Below are 27,636 nucleotides of genomic sequence, written 5' to 3' on the forward strand. Positions count from 1 at the left end.
ATGGACGAATGAGCAAACATCAGTGTGACACCAGATGCATAGAATGGAACATCCTGTTAATAAATGTAGCTCAGCAAAGAGACCATATTTAGAACCAGAACCTAATTGTGCCAAGCGGATGAGAAGTAACTTCAGATATTTCGCCTTTCTTTCACTTAATATACAAAATGGGGTGGCAGCCTCTCCATTTTCCCTGGAAGTCATCTTTTGGATCATGACAGAAGCTGGCCACAATCTGCACACTGATGTTCCCATAATTACAGCTGGGTCCCTTAAATAGAGTCTCTAAATTACGATTTGTTTGCCATATAATATACTAGGGTTACCAACCTTATAAGCAAGACTATGTGTCATTTGCTTGAGGCTATGATATCTTGACATCTTGTCAGCCTCAGATGAACACAATTAAATATGGCAGGTCTTTAAAATGTGCTTGGAGGGTGATGGGTATATGCTGATGCTCCTTGGCACAAATGGCGGACCTCTTTTGGGCATCTGCTCACGGTGCAGGCCGTGTAGGCGTGACTTACCTCTGGAAACCTCTCTGTCAGCATGTTGGTTCCCTAGTCTTGCCATCCCAAAAGTTATCATTCTGAAGGCCATTTCAACTACAAAAATTCCATGGGTCACATGCATCATACCAGATAGAAATTTTATTCCCCTTTTTCTCCTTATCTGTACAGACACATTTTCTGATATTTTACTCACTGTTATTCTCCTCCATCCTCCCCCAATAGGTCAGAATACTGCCAGATCATCAATCTTTCTTTTAAATTCCCTTCAGATGTTAAGTGAGATCCCTAAAGTTGCTTTATATTAAGGGGACTTTATATATAAAGTTGCTTTATATTAAGTCAATGCAAAGCAATGACTTTCTGAGGCTCTTGCTATTGTAAAGATTCCAAAACTGTACCAAAGGACAACAGTCCCATCTTGTTACGTCAAATTTTAATATAGCAATAAGTGCTTTGAAAAATATGCATTTTAAACCTGAAGTTCTTTGAAAGCCATCTTTCTCCAGGCAGTTACCAATTACCCCTGGACGTGGTGGCTGCGAAAATCACTTGATCAGGCAAAAGCCTTGCTTGGTCTTTTCAGGATTTACAGTTAATTCGGTGGCAGTTGGTCCTGCTGTCTTTACCCTCCTGAGAGAAGTATGGGATTTCTGAACTATGATCATTTATTGGGAGACACAGAGAAAGCTCCTTTGGGACACTCTTTTCCCCTCTGGCCAGCCGCTCTAGAAAGAGGAAACGTCTAGGTGGGTGGAGACAGTGATGTGGCCGGCCCCTCCCCTCCTAGCAGTCTGTCCTGACCAGGAAGAGATGCGGCCCAGAATGCTCGAAGGCGGAGGGAATAAGGCATGCTTTGTGTGCAACATGTGGCCCCAGTTCTGGGGCCACCTGGGTGGGAGAGGAAGGACTTCTGTTGAGGCAAAGTCACATGCCTTAGGAAATATCTCTCCGAGAAAACCCAAAGGCCCAGTGTCCTTGCAGATCCAGTGGAGTCCCTGCAGGAGAGAAGGTGATGGCAACCTCCTCTGGGGTCATGTGGGAGCCGCCCAGTCAACGCTTTTAGGGGCCTTGCATGTGTGCACGTCCAGGGCCTCCAGACAGTCCTGACAGCGCACGGCACAGCACCAGTGGAACTTACACTCGCACTTGGTCATCCGGGTGACGTGGGAGGTGTCATAGCCTCTCCCGCAGCACATGACCTCGCAGCTGTCCATGCCCCGGGAAGTCAGGTTGCATACACGGCCTGCTGTACCCAGAGAGCCTGGAAGACAAGTGAGGGAGGTGTCACCGCAAAGCTGTGGGCAGAATACAATATGCCTCGGGAGGAGGAGAATCCACCCTCCGGGAGCGGGCCCTGCACCCCCCAACCCCAACACCACCTGTTCTATGGCCCAGGCAGCATCTGTCCTCCCCAGGGGCCAGCTGCGGCATGTGTAGTGGAGCCCAGAGGACTAAGTGCAGGATAGATGGACACAAAACTTTGGACCTACCTTGGGCAACTTTAACTCTAGTGATCCCACTTCTGAGCTGGATAAACCTTTCAGTTTCTCTTTACCCAGACTAGGATTGATGGGTCACTGCATGGGCAAGGCCAGATCAGATGGAAAGAAGGATCTAGTATATCTCCCTCTCTCCTGACCTCAAACCACATCAAGGAAGCAGTGACCCAGGTTAGTGCTCTCCACATTTGTCAGGGCGTGGAACCCTCAAAGGGAGAGGATTCGGCCTACCCAGGCCTGACCACACTGCCTTTTTAGAAAGAGAAGAGAAAGCTTGTTGCTGAAGGGGAGGTGTGGGCATCATTTGTGTAAGACCTTGAGGAGGGAGCAACACCTGGTCTGGTTTACCGTCTGCGCTGCCATCCAGGGGGCCATCTAGATGTGTGTGAGGCTTCTTGTTGAAGCCAGGATTCTAAGCCTTCAGTGAATAAAACTGGCATAAAGACCTGCTAGGAATTAACAGTGGAATGTTGTTGTCTTAGTTAATTAGGGTGAGGTTTCCTAAATGGCAATTCATCTTTATGAATTTGTTTCTGAAAAAGACTCTTAAAGATAGAAAGCCTCGGGGCGCCTGGGTGGTGCAGTCGGTTAAGCGTCCGACTTCAGCCAGGTCACGATCTCGCGGTCCGTGAGTTCGAGTGCGGCGTCAGGCTCTGGGCTGATGGCTCAGAGCCTGGAGCCTGTTTCCGACTCTGTGTCTCCCTCTCTCTCTGCCCCTCCCCCGTTCATGCTCTGTCTCTCTCTGTCCCAAAAATAAATAAACGTTGAAAAAAAAAGTTAAAAAAAAAAGATAGAAAGCCTCTTAATCCGTTCTATTCCTGGAGAAGCACCCAGAAGTCTTTTACAAGAGCATTATTGGGCAATAGAGCAGAACAAAGTGCAGTGGACATTTGTGTAGTGTGCTCCACCTATGATGATCCTTTCTGCTTCTTTCTCGGGCACAGAAATGGGCACTTGGCAGCCATGTTGAACAACACGACCCGGCTCAGCTGGTGGCAGGTGATCAGACCAGAGCTGGGGACCTGACTTGTGCTGGGGAAATCTGTTAGGTTTCCCCAGGGATTTGCAGGTTTGTTGGAGATAGGCAGGCAGTCTTGCCTAATATGGACTCAGTAGCCATTGGCAGCCATGTACTATGATGAAGCGTGTGGACCAGTGGAGGTCTACAGAGAGATAAGAAAGAGGCAGATGTACAGACAGCAAGACGAGACGTGGAAAGCGGATGCTACCCAGATCCTGGACTATTTTTCCAGAGGTGCTTCCATTTGTCCCTGAAGCCTGGCTGCATTCTAACCTCTGGGTTCCTAGAGATTCTGCATTCTTTTAATAAACTTCCCCTTTCAGCTTAAACCACTCCAATTTCTGTTGCTTGCAATCAACAATCCTAAACAATTGACAAACCTAGAGAAGCTAAACTCTTCATTAAAAAAAAAAGTACATTGGAATGAAAGACAGTGACTTCATTCATTTTCAGTTCCTCCATCATTTAACATGGAATTCCTCCCACTTCATAATTCTTGCAGTGTCTCATGACTCTCTCTCTGTTTATCACAGTCCAAGCTGTGCTCCAAATATCTACAGAAATGTCATGTTGCCCTGCCTGTCACGAACGACCCGGGAAGCAGCCAGGTCCAGGCAGGGCGTGGGGTCGAGCAGAGGAGAGGGGTGGGCACAACTTGCTGTACGTGATCACGCCTCTGACAGCAGGAAGACAGGCAGGGGATTTCATGATGACAGGAAGGATGGCAAAGGGCCGGGGTCAGGGTGGAAGATGGGGTCAGCCAAGGATGGCCGTGAGCCTCTATCGTGCTGAAGAAGCACAGAGTTAGAAGAGGCGGCAGCTGGGGCTGGATTCAGGACAGTGCTCAAAACCACTGCCTGTGCAGAAGGGACTCACTGCCAAGTCCTGCTTTGCAGCACACCCGTCATTTAATTCAGCAAACATTTAATGAACACAGACGTGTAAGACACTGTGTGGGCTGTGTAGAGTTTTGGGTGGTGGTGGTGGGGAAATAAAATAATTAGAATTCACTTCCTATTCCTATATTCTGGGAATTCCTAATATAATGAAGAGATAAATATGTAAAGAGATCGCTCCATTACTTCAAATATTCCATTTGCTGAAGAGTTGCAGTAAAAAAAAAAAAAACAACAACAAAACAAAAAACCCACAGTAGGGTTTTGTGCAAGGCACCACTGTAAACAAAGCTCAGGATGGTAGAATGAGGTTATTTAGAGCTGGGACATATCAGAGTTTAAGTTCCAGCTTGGGCATTTATCAGCTGGGTGGCCTTGGGCAAGTTATGCAATCTTATCAAGCTTCCATTTCTTTCCTTGAAAAACTGGAATAAAGACAGTTCCTTCCTCATAGGGCTGTGGTCAGGAGGGAATGAGATCATGCATGAAAGCACCTGGCATAATAAGTGCTCAATTAATGCTAATCTTCTACTCACTTAGCAAGTGTTTGCGGAGTGTCTACCCTGTGCTAGGCACAGCTGTGGGAGCTTGGATCTATCAGGGAACAAAATGAAGATCCTGCCCTGAGGAGCTTATGTTCTAGAGGGAGTGAGCCAAACATGTCATAATGATAATTATTGCTATTAATATCAATAGCACACAGGATCAGAAAAGGAGCTGTTAACAGCACAGTTTTAAGAGGTGGCATCAGAGATAGGATGTAGAGGAGGATAAGTAGAAGCTCTGGAGGGAACATGGGACAGAAGGCATTCCAGGTAGGAGAGAGAGACTCCCAGCAGCCTCTGCGGCACACTCACGAGCCCGTGCAGAGCCAGCACGGCTTCGGCACAGGTGTGAATTAGGCAAAGAGCGTGGAAATGGAGTTGGGGCACAGGTTTAGAGCCTTCCTGTCTGGCAGCGGTGTGGGTTTTATTCCATGGTGAGTGGTGAGTCTGTCCAGATTTTTAATCCACAGAATACATGTGGGAATGAGAAGTCTGAAACAGCTTCTTGGAGTGGGGAGGTATCCTTCATGCAGTGGGATTAGTCCAGGCAGGAGATAATGACCGGGGACAGAGGTAGGACAAATGCGAGATGGGTTCAAGAGGGAGAATCACTAGGACTTGGTGACTCACCGAGTTGGGAGGAGGTCACGTTGGAAAAGACTGACAGTTGTTCATTTGGCTCAGCATGAAGGAGATAACTGGGGTCCTCTGCTGAGAGGCGCTTCAGCAGAATGACACGATGGAGCGGTGGATCGTGGAGTGAATGGGCAGACGGACACCGAGTGTGGGGTGGGGAGTTTTCAAGAAGCTTGGTGACAAAGCAGACAGAAGAGCATGGCTGCAAGGAGCGATGAGGCCCAAGGTGGGACTTTAAGGTTATTTTAGGCCATGAAGTTTGTGGGTTTGTTATGCAGTAGTAGACAGCTGACCCAATTTGGTAGGTTTTTGTTTATGTCAAGCACAAAGTGGGAAGAACCAGTCTATGCTATTAGAAGCCAGGGTGGTACTTTTCCTTGGGGAATAGTGAAAAGGGGCGTGAAGGAGGCTTCTAGAATATCAGTCTTCTTCAGGTCTTACTCTGGGCTTAGATTATATGGCTATGTTCATTTAAGACAATTCCCTGAGCTGTACACGTGACATGTGTGCTTTTCTGTATGTGTTTTATGTTCCAGTAACAAGAAGAGGGAGGAGGCCACATATGCAAAACCAGGAAACCCAGCAAAGCTCTGAAAGGTGTTTAACGTGGCTGGAACTCAGCATTCCAAGGGGAGAGTGGCAAGAGGTGAGGCTGCAGGGGCAGGTAGAAGCCGAGACATGGAAGGCCTTGTGTCATGGGGAGAGAGAGAGAAAGAGAGAGAGCGTGAGTGCATGTGCATGCGAGCGGGGGAGGGGCAGAGGGAGAGAGAATCCCAAGCAGGCTCCACACTCAGTGCAGAGCCCTATGCAGGCTTTGATCTCATGACTCTGAGATCATGACCTGAGCTGAAATTGAGAGTTGGATGCTTAGCTGACTGAGGCACCCAGGCGCCCTAAGGTGTTAAAACTTAAAAAAAAAAAAAAAAAATTTAATGTTTATTTACTGTTGAGAGAGAGAGAGAGAGAGACAAAGCATGAGTGGGGGAGGGGCAGAGAGAGAGCAAGACACAGAATCTGAAGCAGGCTCCAGGCTCTGAGCTGTCAGCACAGAGTCCAAGGCAGGGCTTGAACTCACGGTGAGATTATGACCTGAGCTGAAATCGGACGCTTAACTGACTGAGTCACCTAGGTGCCCCAAGGTGTTAAAACTTTTAACGTGAGGGCAGCGGAATGTGATAGAGAGTTTTTACACAATAGGGGGACATGGTGGATTTATGTTTCAGAAGGCTCACTGTGGGTGCTGGGGGGCCGGGGTGAAGTCAAGGAGCCAAGTTAGAGAGCAGTGAAGTGCCCTGGTCAGGGCACAAGGTGGCCGGACAAGGACAGTGGCAGGGGTGGGGAGGGGTGGAAGAGGTTATGGGCTGGGGGGGGGGATATCAAGGAGGCAGGACTGACAGGACATATGGAGGATGAGGGTCAGCAGTATTCCCAGGCTTCTGGCTTGAGTGACTGGTTTTATGCTGCTGACCTTCCCTGGGGAGGGAGCACCTGGGGAGGGGCAGGCTTTGAGCCAAGATACTGAGTTTTGTTTTCAACACATCGAGTTTGGGGTGACAGTGGGCCATCCAGGTAGAAATGTTCAATGGAAATACCCTCCGGACTCTGCAGAGAGGTCAGGATGGACATTCAGACTAGGAAGTCTTTACCTCAGAGGTGGCAGCTGAAGCCGTGGCATAAATGAGACCCCCAGTGGGTGTGCGGAGCCCTCTCACTTGCCCCACCCCCAGAGGCGACTCTGAAGTTTCTTTCACCTTTTTGTGTTTTGTCGGTAAGCCCTGCACACCAATAAGCATTCTTTGCTTCCGCCAACATGCTGTCATCAAAATAGGAATTCATGCAACTGGAATTTTCTCTCCCCGCTTGATGCTTTGAGGTACGGGGGTGGGGGTGGGGTGCTAGGACAGGGAGGTGAAGTGTCTCAGTCCTGAATCAGACTGAGGGCTTTTCACTGACATCGAACTTGGTGACATTTTCCCAGTGGGCTGAAGCCTAAGGAGGTCTTGAGCTGTGATCTGACTCAGCTTCAGTGATGGTCCCCCGGATGCACAAAACTGAACCCGACCCTGTCTGAACAGAAGGATTGCTCAGTGAAGGGACTCCAACACCATGAAAACTCTGGGAGAAGCAGTCAAAGTGATGGCCACTGACAAGAGCTTGACTCACAAGTGGTTTCAGTAAAGGAAACAAAGACCTGGCATTGAGATCTCAGTAGTTCAGTGTTCAGTTACAGAATGCTGGAAAACACCATGAATCTGAATTAATACCACTGGTCGCCCAAACAGGGTGTAATGAGGGCCCAGAAGAAGGAAGATGAGAGGGGTTTTTGAAGGTTGAGAGCCACTGATGTGAGAACAGTGGTGAGGTCACAGCCTGGAGGAGTGATGGCCCCTGCAAGGTACCTGTGACCCCCAGGAATGTGCCAGCTGAGAGGTACAGGGCAGGCTCTGTCGTCTGGGGAGAGGACGAAGCTGCAGGATGATGGACCACAAACTGGCCCCGCTTTGGGGTTTGGATCTAATTAGACTTAATGACGGACTGTAAGGGCAGGAGGGCAATTTTGACACTTGCTGTCATTTGAGCAGAATATAGAGCCATGTCATCAAAGCCCTGAAAAGCACATTTCTAGACTGCAGAATCTATACAAAATTTGCTGGCATTGCTTTCTTTTATTGGAATTATAACAAAGCCCCGTTATTATTGATAGCAATAGGGCTATACTGTTTTAGGGACCTCCCATTATCTTTTCCAAAACAGATCACCATTATTCTTACCGTAAAAGACAAAAATCAAGGCTGTAAATGTGTGTGCTCTTTATGAAAGAGACCCTCCGAGTTTTATAATCTTCCTGCTTGTTTAGTTCTAAATATTTGAGATACACACTTTTAGACTGTTTTTTTCTGCAAACAATATACCAGTCCATTAACTAATGAGTCACTTATCCCTGCCTGGGCCACAACAGGAACCCCTGGGTTAAGATAGTCAGCTACACCTGTAAGCCTGAAGCCCGTGCATCCTTTCCTTTTTCCTCTCTTCTCCTCATTCTTCTTCTTTCGCCCTTCCCTTCTGCCTTCTTTTTCATCTTCTTTCTCTTCTTTTTGTTCATAATTGGAGCCAATACTTATGGAGCACTGACATGGGCTAGTCCCCGTGATAAGCATTTTGCCCATATTATCTCATTTAATTCTTATAAGCTTATAAAGTAGGTACTGTTATCACCATTTTGGAAATGAGGAAAAGGAGAAGGGTAAGTAATTGGCCTGTGGTCACACAGCTATCAGGTGGCAGGTCAGGATTTGAAGCCAGGCTTGTGTGACTCCAGAGCTTGAGCTCTTAACTGGCAGAGACAGTGACATCTGGCAGAGAGCTCCATCCCCGAGCCCTGCCAGATCCCAGGAAGCAGGCTCCCGGGCAGAAGTGCAAGAGCAGAGTGCTAGCACCCTTCCTGCTCTCTACCTTCATTATTTTATCAAATGAAGGACTTGCAATGATCCTGACATGTAACCTTTTGGGAAGGGACTTCTTCTCCAGCGTGTGCTATGCCGTAGACAATTAAGACTCCTACAGTTACACGAGAATGAAAACGGCTAGTTAATTAACACGGGGTTAGCAGCTGACACTGCGTTTTTCCTGCACAGATATTCCTGTGGAATTCCTGTCACCTTTTTGAGAGATGAGACTGATTTCTTTGCAATGCCAACATGCACATCTCCAAAACATGTATGTGTCCTTAAGGTGGCTTTAATATATGTCACTGATGGGGCCGTGGCTGCAAACACTGAGAACAACGCTTGCTAAGTAGAACTTTTACTGGTTAAGGTAGGCCAATAGCATCAATTTGCATCTCACCTCAAATGGCATATCTTAGCCTGATCACTCACATAACTCTCCCCTGACTTTACTCTAAGATTCACTGAGACATTTCCAAAAGCCAAATTATCTTTATAGGTCAAATGTTTGCATCATACAGCATGTACAAAAGTATGTATGGCTGGCTCTACAAATACTTCAAAGGAAATTTTAAAAACTCTTTTGAGTAATGGCTCCATCATTAGTTTCCCGAATTGATATGTTAAGAGGATAAATACATATTTAGATGCTTCACATTTATTTTAAAAATCATTCATATTGCTTTGTATTGTTATCTCTTATTGCACCTTCATTTCCTCAGTTTCCTTAAGATAAGTTGCAGGTGGGAAGCTTTTTTCCCTGACTCCCTTAGGTCTAAGTTTGTGAAATGTGCTCAGATGTATGGCCCGCCTGGGTACAGATCCTAGTTCCCAGACAGTATGGCAGACTCAGGCTCAGCGAGCCCAACCTTCTTCTGCCACCTTCAACCACACTGTTAGATCATCTGCCTAGACTCAGTGTCCATAAGATCCGGGCAGTCTGTAACGTCTATGCCATGGGAAGGTGGGAGTTCCAGCCTTTCTCCTCCCTGCTATTGTCCTCACCCTGCACAGAGCTCACATATGTACTGGGGGAAAAGGATGATAAAGAATCAGAGTTTCTAAATCACGTAAGTTTGGGACCAGAGAACTCACTTTTAGTGGGGCAATGCGAGGGGAACATTACAGAATCGAGCATCCCATCCCTAGAGCTATAAAATTAATAATGGAGTCAGGGTTCCCAGTGCAAAAACATTTCTGTCTCCACTGACATGCATCTTCCTGACAGCAGAGGAGGACGCAGAGCTTTTGCTAATAGTTCCCAGACCTGCACCTCTGGGACCTGGAGAAAGAGCGCTTTCTCGAGCGCTCTTTCTCTGTGGATGGGCCTGTGTCTTTGGAAATTCCTGCCACTCCAGGCTGACAGAAGCCCATATGTTGACCATTAGGACATAAAGCAAGATTCACTTAAGCCCGTCATCCAATCGGCTGTTTCTCCTCTGGTTGACTTACATGTTGTCATTAATGACACAGATTTATCGAGGGAAGAGAAGAATGTTAGAGCAAATGTTAGAGACCGCACATTCATCTACATGCACGGCTTGCCCCTCGCACAGTAAAAATTGCAAAACTAAAACTAGGAAAGACAATATCTCCACTTATCTCAGATGATTTTATTTAACATTTGTATAATAAGCAGGAAAAGGTTAACTGGCGCAAAAAAAAGCATGTTCCATGAAATTAGCAAATCCTATCATGGAATTAAAGTTAAGGTCAGACTCTTCAAGGCTTTCTATGTCTGGCACTACCTAGTCTACCCAAGTTTATTTCCCACCGCCCCCTACCTGGACCCCTGGTAATCAGGCCACCTCCTCACTGTCCCATTGAAGTGACTTCCTGATGTCACAGCTGTGTAGACTGTTTCCTCACAGGAGGTACTCTCATCTGCTGTCCAGGCCTGTCCTCACTCCATTAGATGGGAGGTCCTCCCATCCTTCGAGATTCAAGCCTACTTCAGCACCTTCCACAGAGTTCTCCCTGCTTGTGCTCCCTCCTTCCTGGCTCCCTTCTGAAGCCCTTATATTGCATGTCACACAATAGGGCTCATATGCTGTTTTGAAATATTTGATGATTTCTCATGCATCTTGTCTCCCCCAGGACAGAGGTTAGATCTTATATTTCTTCTATACACGGCATAATACTCAGCCATCCACATACAGATTCCCAATTCATTAAATATTAAATTAAAAACAATTTCTTAGAAATTAAGATCAGCTTTTCCTTGCTGAAGGAGGGCACACTTCTCCAGGGAGCAGTCACCAAGCCCTCCGGCACTATGGGAAGAGTAAGCTAGCTAACAGCCTGCTTTCCACTCTCATGTTCTCACTTGGCATATAGAGAAAACACGCAAAAAAATATCACAACGTTTTAAAAGATCTCACAGATTCGAAATGACAACCTAAGGGAGTCTGTGGCATCAAGTTCAAGTTCTGTTACTGCAAACTTAGAGTGAAATTAATTAATAATTCACTCATTCATTTATGGAATCATAGGACCCTTGGGAGTTTCTGGGTGAACTGCATATCTTAGGAAACTTGAAGAAGTTAATTTGCCCACGGCTACCCAGTCAGTAATCAGTAAAAATGGCAGCAGGTGGCACGAAAGTGTGCTGATGTGTAATGCCAGGATTTTTCCTTAGAAATATGGGATTTTCATAGATTTAAAGAACGGATTGATCACACCAGTACAAAATAGGTGTCATGGGGAAAGCTTACACGACGGAAGCAAATATATTATTTAAAAATACTTTAACATCACTCTTTTGTTTGTAGCATATTAACATGGTAATTGGCAATGATTTTTGTTCTATTACAAAAAAGGACATCTATTTGACAAATGTTTTGTTAGTGCAAATTATGTCGAAGACTTCAAAATAGAAAATGAAATTTTTTGTGGGTTTTTTTTTCTGAAATTTTCTTTTTTTCTGAAAAAAGTTTGCTGCTTTGTTTTTCAGTTTTCACAAATTCAATCTGATTGCCACTGTCAGTTAATTCACATACGGGCCCGTTTTCAGTGCATCCTAAAAGTTTAATAATTCTAGCACATCTATATTCTGAATGGTAATGCAGATTTACAGATCATGCCTGTAACATAAAGTAAATATTGGATGTAAAAAGTATTTTTGCTTACATTAACAACTAAATCAGATAAACTAACGAGTAATCCCACTGATAGTAGTAAATGAAAAAGGCCCCACACAGAGTATTTGGTGGCAACTAAAAGCAATTGATACAGGCTACTGCTGCATTTGAGACTTTTACGTCACCAGGGAAATGGGCAACCAACATTTTGAGCTCTGTAAATGGTGCCCTAATGCACTTGAACATGAGGAGAAAAATTCCATTTAACAGTTCAGTTTAAGTGGGAATTTTCATAGGCCATGTGTTATAATCAGTGATGGGTGATTATAATGCTTAGTACTTACCTGTCATTTAAGCTATGATGCTGCACCAACATAACTAAGACTTCATTTCAGCTCATGATGAGCATATTTTAAGTTGTTTATAACTTGCCATTCAATTCAGTTCAACACATGTTTATATGCTGTGTGCTGAGGATCCAGTGGTGAACAGACATAGTTCCTGCCATCATGGAATCAGAGTCCAGTGGGACAGACAGATAGCAAACAAATATTTAAATAAATTAACTAAAACTCCTGGTATATGCTATGAGTCAAGGAACAAGGCTTTCTGGGGCACCTGGGTGACTCAGTCAGCTAAGTGTCCAACTCTTGGTTTCAGCTCAGGTCATGATCTTGCAGTTCGTGGGTTCGAGCCCCACATCAGGCTCCATGCTGACAGTGTGGAATCTGCTTGGTATTCTCTCCCTCTCTCTCTCTCTCCCCCTCCCCCACTCGCTCTTTCTCTCTCTAAATAAATAAACGTTAAAATTTTTTTAAAAGAAGGAACAGAAGGCTTTCTGAGATAGATCCTCGATACATTTGAGGAGGACCTGGTGATGGGCCACTATGCAAGTGAGAAAGTAGGGTAGCAAATGACTTGCAGGTTTATGGCTTGACCAATGGAGTGGATGGCTCTGCTATTTTCTGAGAAGAGGAAGCTTGAGGAAAATAGGTTTTGGGAGTGGGAAAAATCAAGCGTTCACTTAATAGAATCAGGTTGCTAGCAATGTGGGCAACCTGAGAGGTGCTGTCGAGCAGGGGGTAGGACCCAGATGAGGCCTGAGATGCAGTTAAAGCCATTGTAAAAGAGGAGGCCGCTCAGGGACAAAGTGCAGATGGAGAAGTGAAGAGGGCCTGCCTGGGTCCTGAAGATCTCCTTCCAAAATCCTTCCAAATTTACAAGTAGAAGAGACACTAGCAACTGAAATTGGGGAGACCAGCTCTTGGGGCAGGAGGAAAATCGGGAGACTGTGTTTCAGGAAGGGGGGGCAGGCTAATTGTGTTACATGCCACTAAGAATTTGAAAGGATGGTCCTCTGGATGGTAATTAATATTAATCATACAACATAATCAACAATTGCCTATGAACATGGTGACTCACAAGCCTCACCAATACATTGTTCATTTCATTCTCTCCTGGTTTAGCTGTCTTAGCACTTTTCAGATATCAATTCATGAATTTCTAAATGAAATCTCACTGCTGAAAGGGCTAAATAACCTATTCTTTAATTTTCCAAATTACAAATGTACAGTAAGTCCTAGTAATAGAGCAACGGAGTGTGGACAGAAACCAAGAAAGCGCCACCTTCCTGTCCGGGCTTGAGGACCCCCACACCTGGCCTGCGTCCTATTGCGTGCCCACTACCTGGCTCATCTACAGAGACCAGGGGGGCCTGTGAAGGCCTGTGAGGCCAAGCACCGAGTCTGGCTTCCTCGTCTTCGCATTCCAAAGGCTTATCATAGTGTCTGGCGTACAGAAGGGGCTCAATACATATTTGATCCATGAAGCAATGAGGGACCTAGGAGGTCCTGTAGGAATTGCGCATTTAATATCAAACTAAGGTCCATGCATTCCTACCGGCTGACACGCTGTTCCCTTGTTTTCAGTCAGGTCACAATCTCAGAGGTTCAGCAAACCAGGCCCCACCACAGGGCATGTCTGGATCGGTGAATCTCTGTAAACTGTGGTTGGGATTGTGTTCCCAAGGGCTCCAAGCTGTTTGCCAAATATGATTTGTGCAGAAAAAAACAGTGATACCTTAGCATTTGCACCACTCCAGGCTTGTAGCTGTCAGCCATCTATCGGGCTTTCCGTGGACAACAGGTTATACAACCGTTGAACTCTGTTTTTTGAACTTGAGGAGAGGTGGAGGGTTGCTTGTTTCCTACAGTTGGACAGGAGACCTCAGGGTGACCTCTGGCCCAGGTCAGGGTTTTTACGTCATAAGGGGTGAAAGTGGCCTGTGATTAGGTGCAACCGCTTCTCTGGAGAGGACAACGGCATTCCTCAGAGATGGACTATCTCTAACTTGAGGACTCCTTTGATTTGCAGACGCCTGGGGCAATAACCAGAGCAGATAACCACATAACCGCTAGAACAGCCATCCCCAAAAGCCCCGCTTCCTAGATCTCACCTCCAACGTGGCCTGCATAATGTCATATGCACCATATCACGCTGTTGTACGTACTCCTGGAATCTGAGCAGTCTTTCCAGTCAAACATCAGAGTGCTCCCTTTGTTCAACTGAAGGCTAGGGGAAAATGTCTTTTGTTGTTGTTGTCCTAAGAATATCTTCCTTAATCGGTTTTTGAGCTTATCATTTTGGGGGGGAACAATTAAGGATATTTAACACTCTTGGAAACTTGAAGGGCTTGTGATTGGAAGGGACCTCGAGGCAACCTGAGCCAAACACAAGGGAAGCTTCAGTCTGACCCCTGTCTACCTCTCTACAGTGGCCCCTTGTCCCATTAGGTTTCCTTACACTGCCTCTTTAGTACACAGGTCTCCCTTCTCTGCTACGTCTCTTCCCCAAATTTCAGGAGGTAAAGTGTAGATATAATGAGAAAAGTATGGACTTTTGATTTTTATTTATTTTGTTTTCTTTACTGCTTACAGTTCACACAGTCTTGGGCAAGTTAAGTAGCTTTTCTGAGCCTTCATTCCCTTCTCCATAAATTGGGGTAACTGCTCTGAAGATTCAGAGAAAATGCCCAGAAGGTGTGTAGCATAGGCCTGACTCTCATAGGAACTCATGTTCCCATCACCCTTCTCCCCCTGGGGTCTGGGTCTGTCCTCACCCAGGAGTACCCCGGGGTCTTGACTCACCTTCTGCATTTCTTATCGAAATTCACTAGGCTTGGTATCATTCTTTTAGGACTTCACTAAAGGGCCTACTTGATCATTTCTGTCCACCTAATTTCTATGAAAGCTTAGATGGCTGAAATCATTTTAATGTGCTTACTCACAGTGAAAGAAGTTTCCTGAAAATGCAGGGCCTCCATGTGGAAGAACAAACACCCTCTTGTACTGGGCAAGCCCAGGCCAGAGATATTTTTGTGTGACACTTATCTAGAGCTCCTTAAATAAGGAATTTTTTTCCTTTGTAAGAGAGTAGGTATTCCAAAGAATATAATGTCTCCCGGGATTTCTTCTTACCTCATACTTATGAAAAAATAAGGAACCATGGACCGCCTAAAACATGGACTTCCCATTTTAATGTGCTTAATTTGAAATGCATATAGAATCTCAGCAGCAGTCCCCTGAGATTCCGATTTAATAGTTTTCTGAAGAGACCCTCACTTTGGAAAATAGTGCCTATAGACTTCATCCATTCCACAAAACCAAACTGACAGAAGAAGTGGCTCATGTCAGTCACATGAGTTGATCTGAACAGGAAGCAGGCGCTGGTTGGCAGGAGTGAAGTCAGTCAGTTACAGGCATCTATTACTTGGCAATATTCAATGTGCTCACCACCATGGGTTTTCCAGTGCTGAGAAGTGGAAGGTGCCCAATAAGTTAAATATTAAATGTGTATGATATTTTAAAAAAGCAAAATAAAACAATATGGCTACAACAAAGCAGACTGAGTGGTATGAGATGTAATCTAGGGAAAGGTTAATGCTAATCTTAACAGAGAAATGAAAAAAATTATTTGCTTTAAATTTTACTGCAAATTCTGATGTATTTGAGAGCCTGCATACATGTAAAGGAAACCCATTTCAAACATGTGGGAGTTCCATTTACCAGAAAACAGGCTCTTTCTTAGGTGGAATGATTCTAGCGAAGGGAAGAGAGTCCCTTAGTGATGTGCTCACTCAGCAATGTGGCACATTCTGGGGGCTTCTTTAATATAGGCTGACAGGATGTTAGCCCTGTAACCCCCAACACCTTCCTTTCAAGACAAGGGAGCACAGCTCAGAGAAGGAATGCCACTGTGAGGTACAGGCAGGAATCTCCCCCTTCTAGTAGGTCTCAGCTCTATCACATCTCCCTGCCTCTGTGGGCAGAGGTTAGAGGCTGTTCCAGAACGATTCTGAACCACACACTTTGACAACTATTTTGACTGATTTTCTAGAGTGTATACTATGTGAGTTTCTAGGAGAAAATGGCCAGGATAAAGCTTAATTTTTAGAAAGCCATAGGTTACACAGGCAAGGACAAGACTCCCAGCAGCTGCGTGAGTTGAAGCAGATTTTCTCAGGGAAAATCTGCATCTCATACAGGTGGCTATTCATATGTGAATTCAAGTATGAACAATGAAAACTATACTCTTTCAGTCAGAACTTTTGTCTACGTGATGGCCAACACCAGAATGGTCTTTTTATTAAAACAGCCACCTGATGGTCAACAGAATTAAAAAGAAATATGGCAAAGTTTATATGGATAACTTTGGCATTTTCTTAGGTTCAGTTATAAAAGGGCATCAAGTATAGCTCAAGGAATCTTTCTTTTTTCAAAGGAAAGAATATTCGAAAGCTTTTTTGAAGTTTATTTTATATATTTTGAGAGAGAGAGAGAGAGAGAGAGAGAGAGAGAGAGAGAGAGAATGCATGTGGGGGAGGGGCAGAGAGAGAGGGAGAGACAGAATCCCAAGGAGGCTTCATGCTGTCAGCACAGAGCCCAATGCAGGGCTTGATCTCACCAACTGGGAGATCATGACCTGAACCCAAACCAAGAGTTGGACACTTAACTGACTGAGCCACCCAGATGCCCCAAATCTAGGGATCTTAATGGAAATCTGATCCAATCTGATACATTGAAACTGGCTACTTAAAAAGAAGAAGAAGAAGAAGAAGAAGAAGAAGAAGAAGAAGAAGAAGAAGAAGAAGAAGAAGAAGAACAACAACAACAACAACAACAACAACAACAACAACAACAACAACAACTAGGGTGACTCCTGGTTAATCAACACCAACAAGAACCAAATTCACAACTTTTTAAGATAAAAATGAGATAAGCTCAAATGAGCCTGAAATAGAATAGAAATAAATTGAGAGTGAGTAAATTATAAAACTTCCCTTAGAAAGTCAGCACCTGCCATGGGCTGCCTTGTGGCTGATGCATCTGGAGGCAGAGTGAAATGGTTAAAAGGATGGATAGACTCTGATTCAAGCCCCTGCTCTGCTTCTTGACCAACCAAGAGTTTTTGAGCAAATTCCATAACCTGTCAGAGCTTCAGTTTTTTCTCCTATAAAATGGGGTAATAACATACCCACTTGTAGATTCTTTGTGAGAATCAATGATAGAATGCAGGTCAAGTGCTAGTGAATGGCAGGTACTATAGATGAGTTTGCTATTTTAGGATCAAGAAACAATAGTGTTCTAATACTGGGAGCAGAAAAAGCAAAGTGTGGAAGAATAACAGTATCCTGCAGAGGCATCAGGGAATAGATTCGGAATCTCCTCTGTGGGGAAGACAAAGTAAGGTCTTTATTTCATAATATGCATGAGACAGTTAAGTGGTCATCAAGCATAATAAACCGTTTGCTTCACTGTGCAAACTACTTCAATCCAAAAACCCAGAAAAGATTTCTTGGGGAAGCAGGCCTTCATACATTTGAAATGAGGGTTCTGCTTTGTAGCACCTTTATAGAGATAGTTAGTGACAAGTTGTGATGTCAGGGTCAGGTGTACAGGCCATGGGGTCAGACAGCCAGACATCCATCCCCTCCAAGACCAGTGAGATCTTGAGCTAGTCATTCACTTTTCTCATCAGTACAATTGGGACAATCATATTCAAGGCTGCTTATCTGATTTCAAAAGCTAAGATGTGAATTTGGTTCTTGGTTAGTGTTGATCAACCAGGAGACACCCTCTTTTTTTTTTTTTTCTCAGTAACTGGTTCCAATGCACTGATGTCATAGGGCGGCTCTAAGGATTAAACAAGACCATGTGTGCAATGATCTTAGCCCAGTACCTGGCACACGGGAGTCAATCCATTGTAATTCCTAAAGTGATCAAGATGTCATCATCCCCATGTCCTGTCCGAGGAGCCTGAGGTTAAACAGCTAGTTACTGGCAGAGGAGAGGCAGACCTCTGGGACAATCCAGTATCAAAGTATAGGTTTTGTGATGATTTGGCTGAAACTTTAGCCTGACAGGTAGACTGACTTGTTAGAGGTCCCAAAGCATGTCAGGAATGCAGCAGGGCACAGCATCTGGTCCTTGCGCTAGGTACTTGTTAATCCATAGGCTGCATGTACAAACCCGCCCAAATGCTGTAAAGAACGTGCTCATCAAACCAGGAAGAAATTCAGCCACTCAGGGACAAAGGAGAAGTTCTGTACTTCCTGTGACATTCCCTGGTAATTGTGCCTCTTGGTCACTCTACTGTTAGGAGCTGGCTGCCATCTACACTGTTTTACTGGTTCCTTTGCAATTGCTTTGGATTCAAAAACTCAGAATTTAAATTCAAGGATGTTTTTCCTGATAATGAATTCCCTTGCTTTCTACTAAGTCTGAGAATTTGGCTTGAGCCAGAGTTGGCTGTGGGCTTCTATCTCCTCCTATCCACTGAGACTTGTACTCATTCTTATTTTGTATCAGAGTCTTTGCAAAGACTGTTCTAAGCCTGGAGCTCAGTGTTGCCCAGGAGAAGTGAAAGGCAGAGACCAGCAGGCGCATAAAACCACAATGGTGGGAACAGCTATGTTGAGTTCGACGGAGCTGCTCTTTGAATGAGTTCAAGACAGAGAAGGTGCCCTCTGCAAGGGAAGGGTGTGGCTTAAATGAATAAAATGCCTCTTACACAGCTCTCTTCCACTGTCCACTGACAGCCAGGCCAGTGGGATGAATTTTTGCTTTCTAGTATTTGGCAACTTCTCAGCATATTGGAAAGAGCGAGAGAGTGAGAAGTATGGCAGATTTCAAAACAGGCTAACTTTATTTAATGTATTTAATTTTTTTTTTTCAGAGAGAGAGAGATCTCAAGCATGTGAGTGCAAGCAGTGGAGGGGCAGAGGGAAAGGAGAGAGAATCTTAAGCAGGCTTGTACCCAGTGTGGAGCTCAAAGCGAGGCTCGATCTCACGACCGTGAGATCATGGGCTGAGCCAAAATCAAGAGTTAGATGATCAACCGACTGAGCCACCCAGGTGCCCCCAAAGCGGGCTAACTTTAAAGCCCTGGACCCCTCTTCCAGAGTTACAGAGGTGGTATTTGTGAGGGGGAAGGTACCTTACATAGCTCTACTCTTCTTGGCTCCCAGATCACAGGAAAGATGCTGGGTTGCTGTACAGGGTCGTTAGTCGACCAGTTAGAGTTTTGTCAAGGCCGAAGAATCTCGCTAATCTACATATTTTCACTCTTTGCCATGTACTTTCTTGGGTTCACATTCCTCCAGAACCTGCACATTATCAACCCATTTCTCCAGCTGCTTAGGAAAGCTCTCTGTGCACTTTAAATATGACTTATAAGAACACGAACTTTGAATCTGAAGGCATCAAGCTGCACTTACAGAACTGTCAGGCTGAAATACAGAACTGCATTTAAATTGTGGAGTATTGATTGTGAAAGAATTAGGTACCGTGAATAATGTGCATTGAACTTACCTGCATCTCGGTCCCTGATACAATAGTCTGGAGAATTCTCAAAATACACGAGGTCATTTTTTGTTGGCTTCTTAAACCTCTTGTTAGCCACAGTGAAACCAGTGCCATCCTGGTTCATGACGACCTGGATGGCCCCGTTGTACTTCCTCCAGAGGTAATCGCCCGTTTTTCTGAAGTCAGCCATGGCCAGCCAGCACGTCCTCAGAGTACACGAGCCACTCACTCCGTGACACTTGCATTCTTGTTTCAAGAACCGCTTTACCGCCTGCCGGAAGAGATGGGCAAGTTCAGTGCAGGCGGACTCAAGCTCCTGACACAAGCTACAAACTCCTTACCTCGGAGCAATGCAGAAGTGACTCTGATGACACAGGATCCTGGGGCTCAGGACTGGGAGATGGTGGTCACTTCAGCCACACCCCCTGACTACGGTAGGTGGGGTACTGGGGAGAATCGGGGCAGGGGGCTTGCCTGACTGTGAACCCTATTTGGCTATTGGTATAACAAGAACCTCACCAATTTGAATTTTATAGGGTACAGGGCCAGTTTGACAAGCGAGAGAATGAATTAGAGTTCTTTTCTAAATAAATATGGCTTTATTATATTAAAAATATATTGTACTACTCAGTAATTGCTAAGCCTGCTTCTTTCAGTAAGCCAATAGTAGTGACTGTTACCATTTGCAGGGTCCTATCCATGTTCCAGGCATTGCACTAATGCTTTCTCCACTCTATCTCAGTGACCTGAACCTTCACACAATCCCATGCTACCATATTTATTTTGCAGATGATGGAAGAGCAAATATGAGGGACATCAAAGCACCTGCCCAAAGTTCCACAGCTGGTATAGGACAGAGCCAGGGTACACTGGAAATCCAGCCAGTGGCCCTGAGAATGCCATTAAATTTGGGAGAGTGTCACTCAGGTCCGGCCAAAGTATTCAGCTTAGATGACAGGGCTGAGCTTACTCTGTTTTGTTTGTTTGTTTGTTTGTTTTTGTAGAAGGGAAACAAAGGCACATGGGACAAGCCTGTCTCAGCTGGCTTGGATGGCCTGGATGGCCTCCATGAATAGGCTGTAAGCCTGTGGACAGGGAAGGGCTCTGGTGGACCCTGGAACCACCCAGGGACATTTCTGTTTTGGTCTTGGGATTAGCCAGCAGACCTGTGCCAGCCCCAACGCAATTTTGTGAGTGTTAGGTGGCCCTGGCACATCTCTCCTTGGCTCGGCTGAGTGAAGAAGGTCATGAGCACCCATGGTCCTCAGAGCCATCCTGAGCTACCACTGTTCCCATTTCACAAGTGAGGAAACTAGGGATCAGGGAAGTAAGATGACTGGCCCACATTGCTGGGCCTGGGTGTGGAATGGCAGGTGCAAACCCAGACTCTGGATGTACAAATGAATGGATTTCCCCAAAATATTTTCTCAGAGTATGTTTTCTGACTAAAAACCTTCCTGTGTTCCCTTTTTCTTATGATTCACTACTTTAACCATTGTCATTCCCCCCCTTACAGAACTAATCTCTTGTTCAATCAATCACTTTTCCAAATTATTATTATATTGAGAGAGCATTTTGTTGCTCATAGGAGATCATGACTGATGAGTAGGGGCTTCCCCCATCAGATACCCAAAACAACGTGATACACAGAAGGGCAGTGTGGGTGGCCAGCCTTAGAGGTCTCACTAAAACCATGTGGTTGGTCCTTGGCTCAGTCTTGGAGCAGAGAGGGAGAAACCAGCCAACTGAGGGCTCCCATCCTCTCTTATTTGCATCCCCAAGACAGCATCTCGGGGTGGAAGGCATAGGCAGAGGGGGCAGTGAACCCCCTTGGTGACATTATCCAAGGTGGTACTAGGAACAAAATTCTAAGGGTAACACACTGAGAGAAATATGTCCAAGAACTTGGATGTGGTAGTTTCAGTCCTGCCCTGCCTACTTCCCGAGATTCCAGTATAATCGGTCTGGGTGTGGGATGTGAGTTGGTGGCTCCAGCACACATCCCAGGGGGAGCTCCCTGCAGTACACTTGCTGACCCTTCCCCACCCCAAACACACATGCAGACAACAGCATTCCAGGCTGCCTCTCCAGGGTCTCACCTGGGTAACTTTGCCCAACCTGGTTTTGCCTCTCACAGATTGTTTCTTTTCTAACCACGTGTGCAGAAAGGTTCTTCATTCAAGAAAGTCAGCCCCAAAAAAGCATTCTAGAGCTGAAGGAGCCAAGACATCATGGTGGCTCTATGGTTGTGACTTCACTCACACCCTTCCCAGTTGGGTCCTCAGCATCCTATGTTTCCCGCTTTGCCCCTGATGGTGGAACGTGCCCTGTTAACATTTGAAACCTGTCCTCTTCAGCATGAGCTGGCCTTGAAGGGCAAAGACAGAGAAGTGAGCAGGGGGAGTGTCATCAGTTTGGCCCTCTGGGTCACAGGGATCCGGGGGTATTTAAGGGATGTCATAGAATGAACTCCTTTTCTGGAACTACACTCCCACCATGTGCCTCCCTACCCCCATATCTATATTCCAGGTATTTGGTATGTGGTTCACTGGGTGACCTGGACAGCAGGCCTCCACCACAGACACAACCCTACAAGGGTCACCTTGGCCCCTGACTGCCCCATTTGGGTCTCACCTGTCCAAGCGTGAGACCCACTATCTCAGTAGTGCCATATAATACTCCGTGCCAAGTGCTTGGGAATTGAATATTCATTCTTCAAAGCTTATTCCTTTTAAAACTGTGTTATTTACTCATAAATAACACTCTTAGCTCAAAAATGACAGGAACTATTACTGCCCTTCCTTTGTACTGATAAACTTCCAGGTTACAAACTTTGAAGTTGTTATTTTAGATGATTAACTGAAGCATTTCATATTAATTGAAAGTTGGATTTTACACATCTTATGAATCCTTAAAAATACACACAGCAGTGGTACACCCTGTTGATCATCATCATCATGTGCAATAGACATTCCCCTCTTCCATCATAAGTTTTGTTCAAGTGTTGGGCAGCCACGTGCTTCAGAACCGGCCAGGCCTCTCTCTGACCCAGAGCGGCCCAAATCAGTAATAGTAATTTCATTGTGCTGTTACTGATTCAGTTTGGGCCAGTATGATGTTAGGAGGAATCTGTAGGCAGACTTGTGAGAAAGATTTCTTTACTCTTTAAAAGAGACACAGGAGGAGAAGGTGCTTTTCTCTGTCTCCAGATGCAGTTTTCTGCAGCAGTCCCTTTGAGACACGATGCAGCCAAAACACGACCAGCAACAAGCTGGTGGTGGTGGTATTGAAAGACGGTGGGAAGAACTGGGTGTGGAGGATGTCGCTGAGCGGCTTTAATGAACCCACCTTGGTCCTGCCCTGTCTCTGTCCTTCTTGTGATCCAAGATATTAAGTTTGTGCCCCCAGGGGCTGTTGCTTACAACTGAAAGTATTTCAACTGGAACCATGGTCAGTTCTTGACTGTGTATGAATCACAGGCTCCATCTGACAGTTAACCTTGGGGGGAAGTGAGACCTTCTCTGATGCTGGGTTTGCTTACACCTCCAGGCCCCACTCTTTTTTTTTTTTTTTTTTTAATTTATTTTTGGGACAGAGACAGACAGAGCATGAACGGGGGAGGGGCAGAGAGAGAGGGAGACACAGAATCGGAAACAGGCTCCAGGCTCCGAGCCATCAGCCCAGAGCCCGACGCGGGGCTCGAACTCACGGACCGCAAGATCGTGACCTGGCTGAAGTCGGACGCTTAACCGACTGTGCCACCCAGGCGCCCCATAGGCCCCACTCTTAACACACAGCCTGTTCAGGGCTCAGTCACAGTTCGGGGCCACCTCCACCTCTGGGTTTGCAGACTTGAAATTCAAACTCTTAACTTTGAAGAGGACAACACTCTGCTCAATCAGAGAGGCAGAGGGAAGGGGAGCTAAGCCTAGGTGGCCTGATTTATAGAGTAGCTGATGTAAGAATAAGGAATGGGACTGAGAAACTCAGTGAGTTCAGGAACTTCCTAGTTTAAAAGAATTCCCATAATCAAATGTTGTTATAAGAACACTGTAACAATAGCCACTTATTCCTCTACTGTTTATAGGCCAGGATCTGTGACAGGTGGTTCACACACATTATCTTACTTAATTACCACAATTAGGCAAAATAGGTTATTATTCCCATTCTGTAATTATGAAAACCAGGGCTCATTGAGGAAAGTAAAATCCCCAGAGTTACCCAGATAGACAGAGGCAGAACTAGGGGGTGAGTCAATGTCTCATTCCCAGATTTGCACTCTTTCTAAAAACATTTAAAATCCTATATAACTTGCATTGTTCTTTTCTCAAATACTGCATTATGCTTACTGTTTCCCTCCATTCTTTTGAATAAGAATTGGCTAGATAAGATTATCTGCATAATGGAGAAAAAGGAGGTAGAGAGATTAAGTAGGAGGTATTATATTGCATCTTCCAAACTAATAGTCATCAAAAATCTATTTGACAGGCAATCTACAGAAAAAATAGAAAGTCCCAAGAAAAATACATATGATGTTCAACTTCACCAGTATCAGAGAAATGCAAACTAAAAGAAGGCAATACTTTTTTTGCCCATCAGATTAACAAATAGTACAAAACTTGGTAATATTTGGTATTCGTAAGAGTTCCAGGAGGAAATGCCTTAACAAACTGTTGGTGGAAGAGTAAATTCATAAATGGAAAGCATTTTTGCAACACCTGTCAAAATTTTAAATTTATGTATCCTTTGACCTCCGTGATTCCACTCTGAAAATATTTGCGCAAACTTTAAAGGATACATACCCATATGGATGTTCATTGCAGCATACTCAGCAATAGCAAAATATTAGGAAAAAAGCCCAAATGACGTCAACAGGAAAATGGTTAAGCAAATTATGGTATATGCTTAATAATGGAATATTATGTGGTCTTTGAATAATGAGGCAGATCAGTATTACAGAATGAAAGGAAGCCAAGTGACAAAAATAAATTGCAGAAATAATTGCATATGTGGTATGATCCACTTTTTAAAGGCCTGCATACGGATGCATACACAGAGAAAGAAGGGAACACATGTTCTTTTACAATCTGGCTGCAGTCTGAGGGGTTGCATGGTCTGGAAAGAGAGGGAAAAACAGAGTCAAACTCTTTGATAGGTAAAGGGGGTTAAGAGGTACAAACTTCCAGTTATAAGTCATGGAAGTGAAAAGTATAGCATGGGGAGTATAATCGATAATATCGTAATAACGTTGTATGGTGACAGGTGCTGACCACACTAACAGTGAGCATTGAGTAATGTATAGAATTGTTGCATCAATATGTTGTACACTTGAAACTGATATAACATTGTGTGTTAATTATACTTTAACTTAAAAAAAAGGGGGGTCAAGCTCTGTACTGAAGTCTGCAGAGTAAAACAACAGGAATCTGGGGATTGCTCCCTGGCATCTGGAGAGAGCAGAGCAGCGCTTCTCATTGTGGCTAGGCATTAAAATCACCTGGGGATGGCTTCCAGAGCCCAGACTGGCCCCTCCCTGGGCAGAATAAAACAGAACCTAGGCGGGGGGTGGGCCCCTGCCTCGAGGTTACAATGGTCTCAGGTGCTTCTAATGTGAGGCCATGGTGGAGAACTGTGAATCCCAAATCACGTCCAAGCCAGGAATGTCCTGGAGGAGGGAAGAAGCAGCACTGCCCCAGCGTCCCGGGGCCCACCGAGGGCCGGAGCAGGTGAGACACTCCGGTGGCAGAGAGCCGCATTATATTTCTAGGAACAGGTAGAGCTGACTATTGAATTAGGATTTGTGTCCTAACCTGTCTCCAAAGCATTCTAGTCTCCGGGAAGAAATGGCCCCAGGAAACAATTTGTGCTCATGCTATTTTGGAGGGAATCAAAGATGGGGGTGGAGTAAAAGCCAAGTGCTTTTAGAGGACCATGCGGCAGTGGAGGAGCCTGCCTGAGGGGACATGCTGGTGAGGTGAGGGGGGAGGAGCTGGTGGGCTCCCCACAGGGCCCTCAGGAGGAGAGCAGCTGCAGACTTACCTGTGTGGTAAAGGAGGGAGTAGGCAAAGCAGGGGACCTGGAGACATCCCAGGGGCTGTCAGACCATCTGGGCTTTTTGTGTTTGTTTGCTTTTAAATTATACTTTCAGAATTTTTAATTAAAGAAATATGGGCACATGATTTAAAAATATCAGATAGTCCAGGAAAGATCAGGGGGTAAAGCAGCAGAAACCTTCTGTTGTACCCTTCTCCTCACTCCCACTTTTTCTGACAGCCCAGCACAATCCTAGAGATGGTCATTCGAAATGAATTCTGTGCTTAGCCTTCTGGTGGTTACCTAAATGCTTATACAAACAGTTCTCTGTGAACAGACCCCTGACTTAGGGAGAAATCAAAACAGGCATCCCATCTTCAAGACATTTGATAGACATCTGCCAGAAAATTGTCATAATAACTAAACAAATCTACTACAGTAACCACGAGGTGAACAGAGCCCTCTGGAGGGGCGCAGTGCAGTGTTGGCACAACTGAATGTGGCAGCCCCGTGTGTGACTGTGAACCTACTGACTAACATGGTATATTTCCTAAGAGACTTCTTACAGTGGTTGGGAATTTAACCTAGTCCTCACTTCCTCACCTCACCTCTCAACATGGTTGTATCGCAGTTCTGGTGATCTAGGCAACTTCAAGGAGCAAACTTACACCTGTTCTTGTTCCAAAAGGTGCTGTCTCATCTGAGGATAGTGCAGTCCCTCTTCCCTCCTCCCCTTCTGCTTCCCAGTCTCCATCAGCATTGCCCGTCCTTTTACAGGGACAAAGATGAGAGCAGTAAAGTCCTGTTCTGTGACTCTGCTTGTCTCCCACAATGTGTCTAGACGTTGATTCTAAAAATTGAAAACAGCCAACATTTAGGTGATACTGTTGACCACGCATCCAAGGACCATGCCAGCACAGCAGGTCATAATGTCTAGTCCAGTATCACAGCCTCTGTGCCAAAGAATGTTACTGGGGTGAAGTTTGTGGTTTTCCCATTTTACTTGCTACCAATTTCATTTGTTTTGCACTCTCACAGTCCTTCCATCTTTCCTACCACTTCTCTCATTTCCTGGGATCTTTGCAATCTTCCATCATCTTCCAACCTGGACTGGTTACACAGCTGAGACCCAACATCATGCCTTCCCAGTCTGCACGCACTACCTTGCTGATGCCACATTCACTCTCTTTTGGTTTATTCCTTCTCTTTGCAGCAACTTCTTGAGTAACTCCTTCAGGGTGCATGGGGGATATGTTGTCTGAACTCTTGTGTGTCTAAAGCGTCTTTATTCAGCTTTCTTACTAGACTAAGAGTTTGGCTGGGTATAGAATTCTGGATTGAAAATAATTTTCCCTCAAAACTGTGAAAGTATTGCTCCACGGGCTCTGGCATCTAGTGGTACAGATGGGAAGTCTGATGTCTGGCTGATTCTTTGGCAAGTGACTTTTGTTTTCATTTCACTTCGTATTTTTTTCTACATGGAAGTCTCCAGATACTTTCTGTTCTGAAATATCACCATGGTATTTAGGATTTGAAAAAAAATTAATCCTGCTCAGCTCTTAGTGGGCCTTTTCACTCTGGAAACTCATGTCCTTCAGCATTGAGACTTTCTCTTAATATTTTCCTCCCCTCAAATCTTTTGAGTTTCTTTATGACATTCTAATTAGTCAGCTGCTGAGCTTTCTGAGTTAATCTGTTATGCCTTATATTTTCTCTCTTATATTTCTAATACTTTCTGGCTTCTTGAGAAAGAAATTCCATTAAAGCAACACTCCTGGCTCTCTCCATTCCCTTACTGATTTCTCTCCAAGGGAGTAGTAACTTGTCCATTTGGTGGGTTTAGAGGAAGGACAGGGCTTGTGTGCCTGAGTTGCTGCTAATTGGGTATCTGCCAGCCTGTGGAGAAGATGAGTTATGATCAGTTCCTGCCCTCCAGCAAGGGGATCCCTGCAGGGGCTCCAGCGGGCAGCCTGTGACAGGGTGAGTAAGTCTGTCCATTTCAGGGGTGGAGTGCTAGGAAGTATTTCTAAGCTTTAAAGCTACATCCCCTAGTGCAGCTTTTTTTTCAGTAGAGCAACAGACATTTTTATTCTATCTATCCAC

At 45.0% G+C, this 27,636-nt stretch overlaps 1 protein-coding gene across 1 annotated transcript in view; it reads right to left on the reverse strand.

The window, feature by feature from the left end:
* Positions 1-639: 639 nt before the first annotated feature.
* Positions 640-27,636, reverse strand: part of WNT2 (Wnt family member 2) — a 44,801-nt gene continuing 17,804 nt past the window's right edge. Inside the window, 2 exon segments of the mRNA NM_001168699.1 lie at positions 640-1,776; positions 19,507-19,771. Coding sequence (NP_001162170.1) covers positions 1,547-1,776; positions 19,507-19,771 — 495 coding nt within the window. The 3' untranslated portion in view covers positions 640-1,546.

Source organism: Felis catus, chromosome A2 (assembly GCF_018350175.1).
Source record: "Felis catus isolate Fca126 chromosome A2, F.catus_Fca126_mat1.0, whole genome shotgun sequence".
NCBI lineage: Eukaryota > Metazoa > Chordata > Mammalia > Carnivora > Felidae > Felis > Felis catus.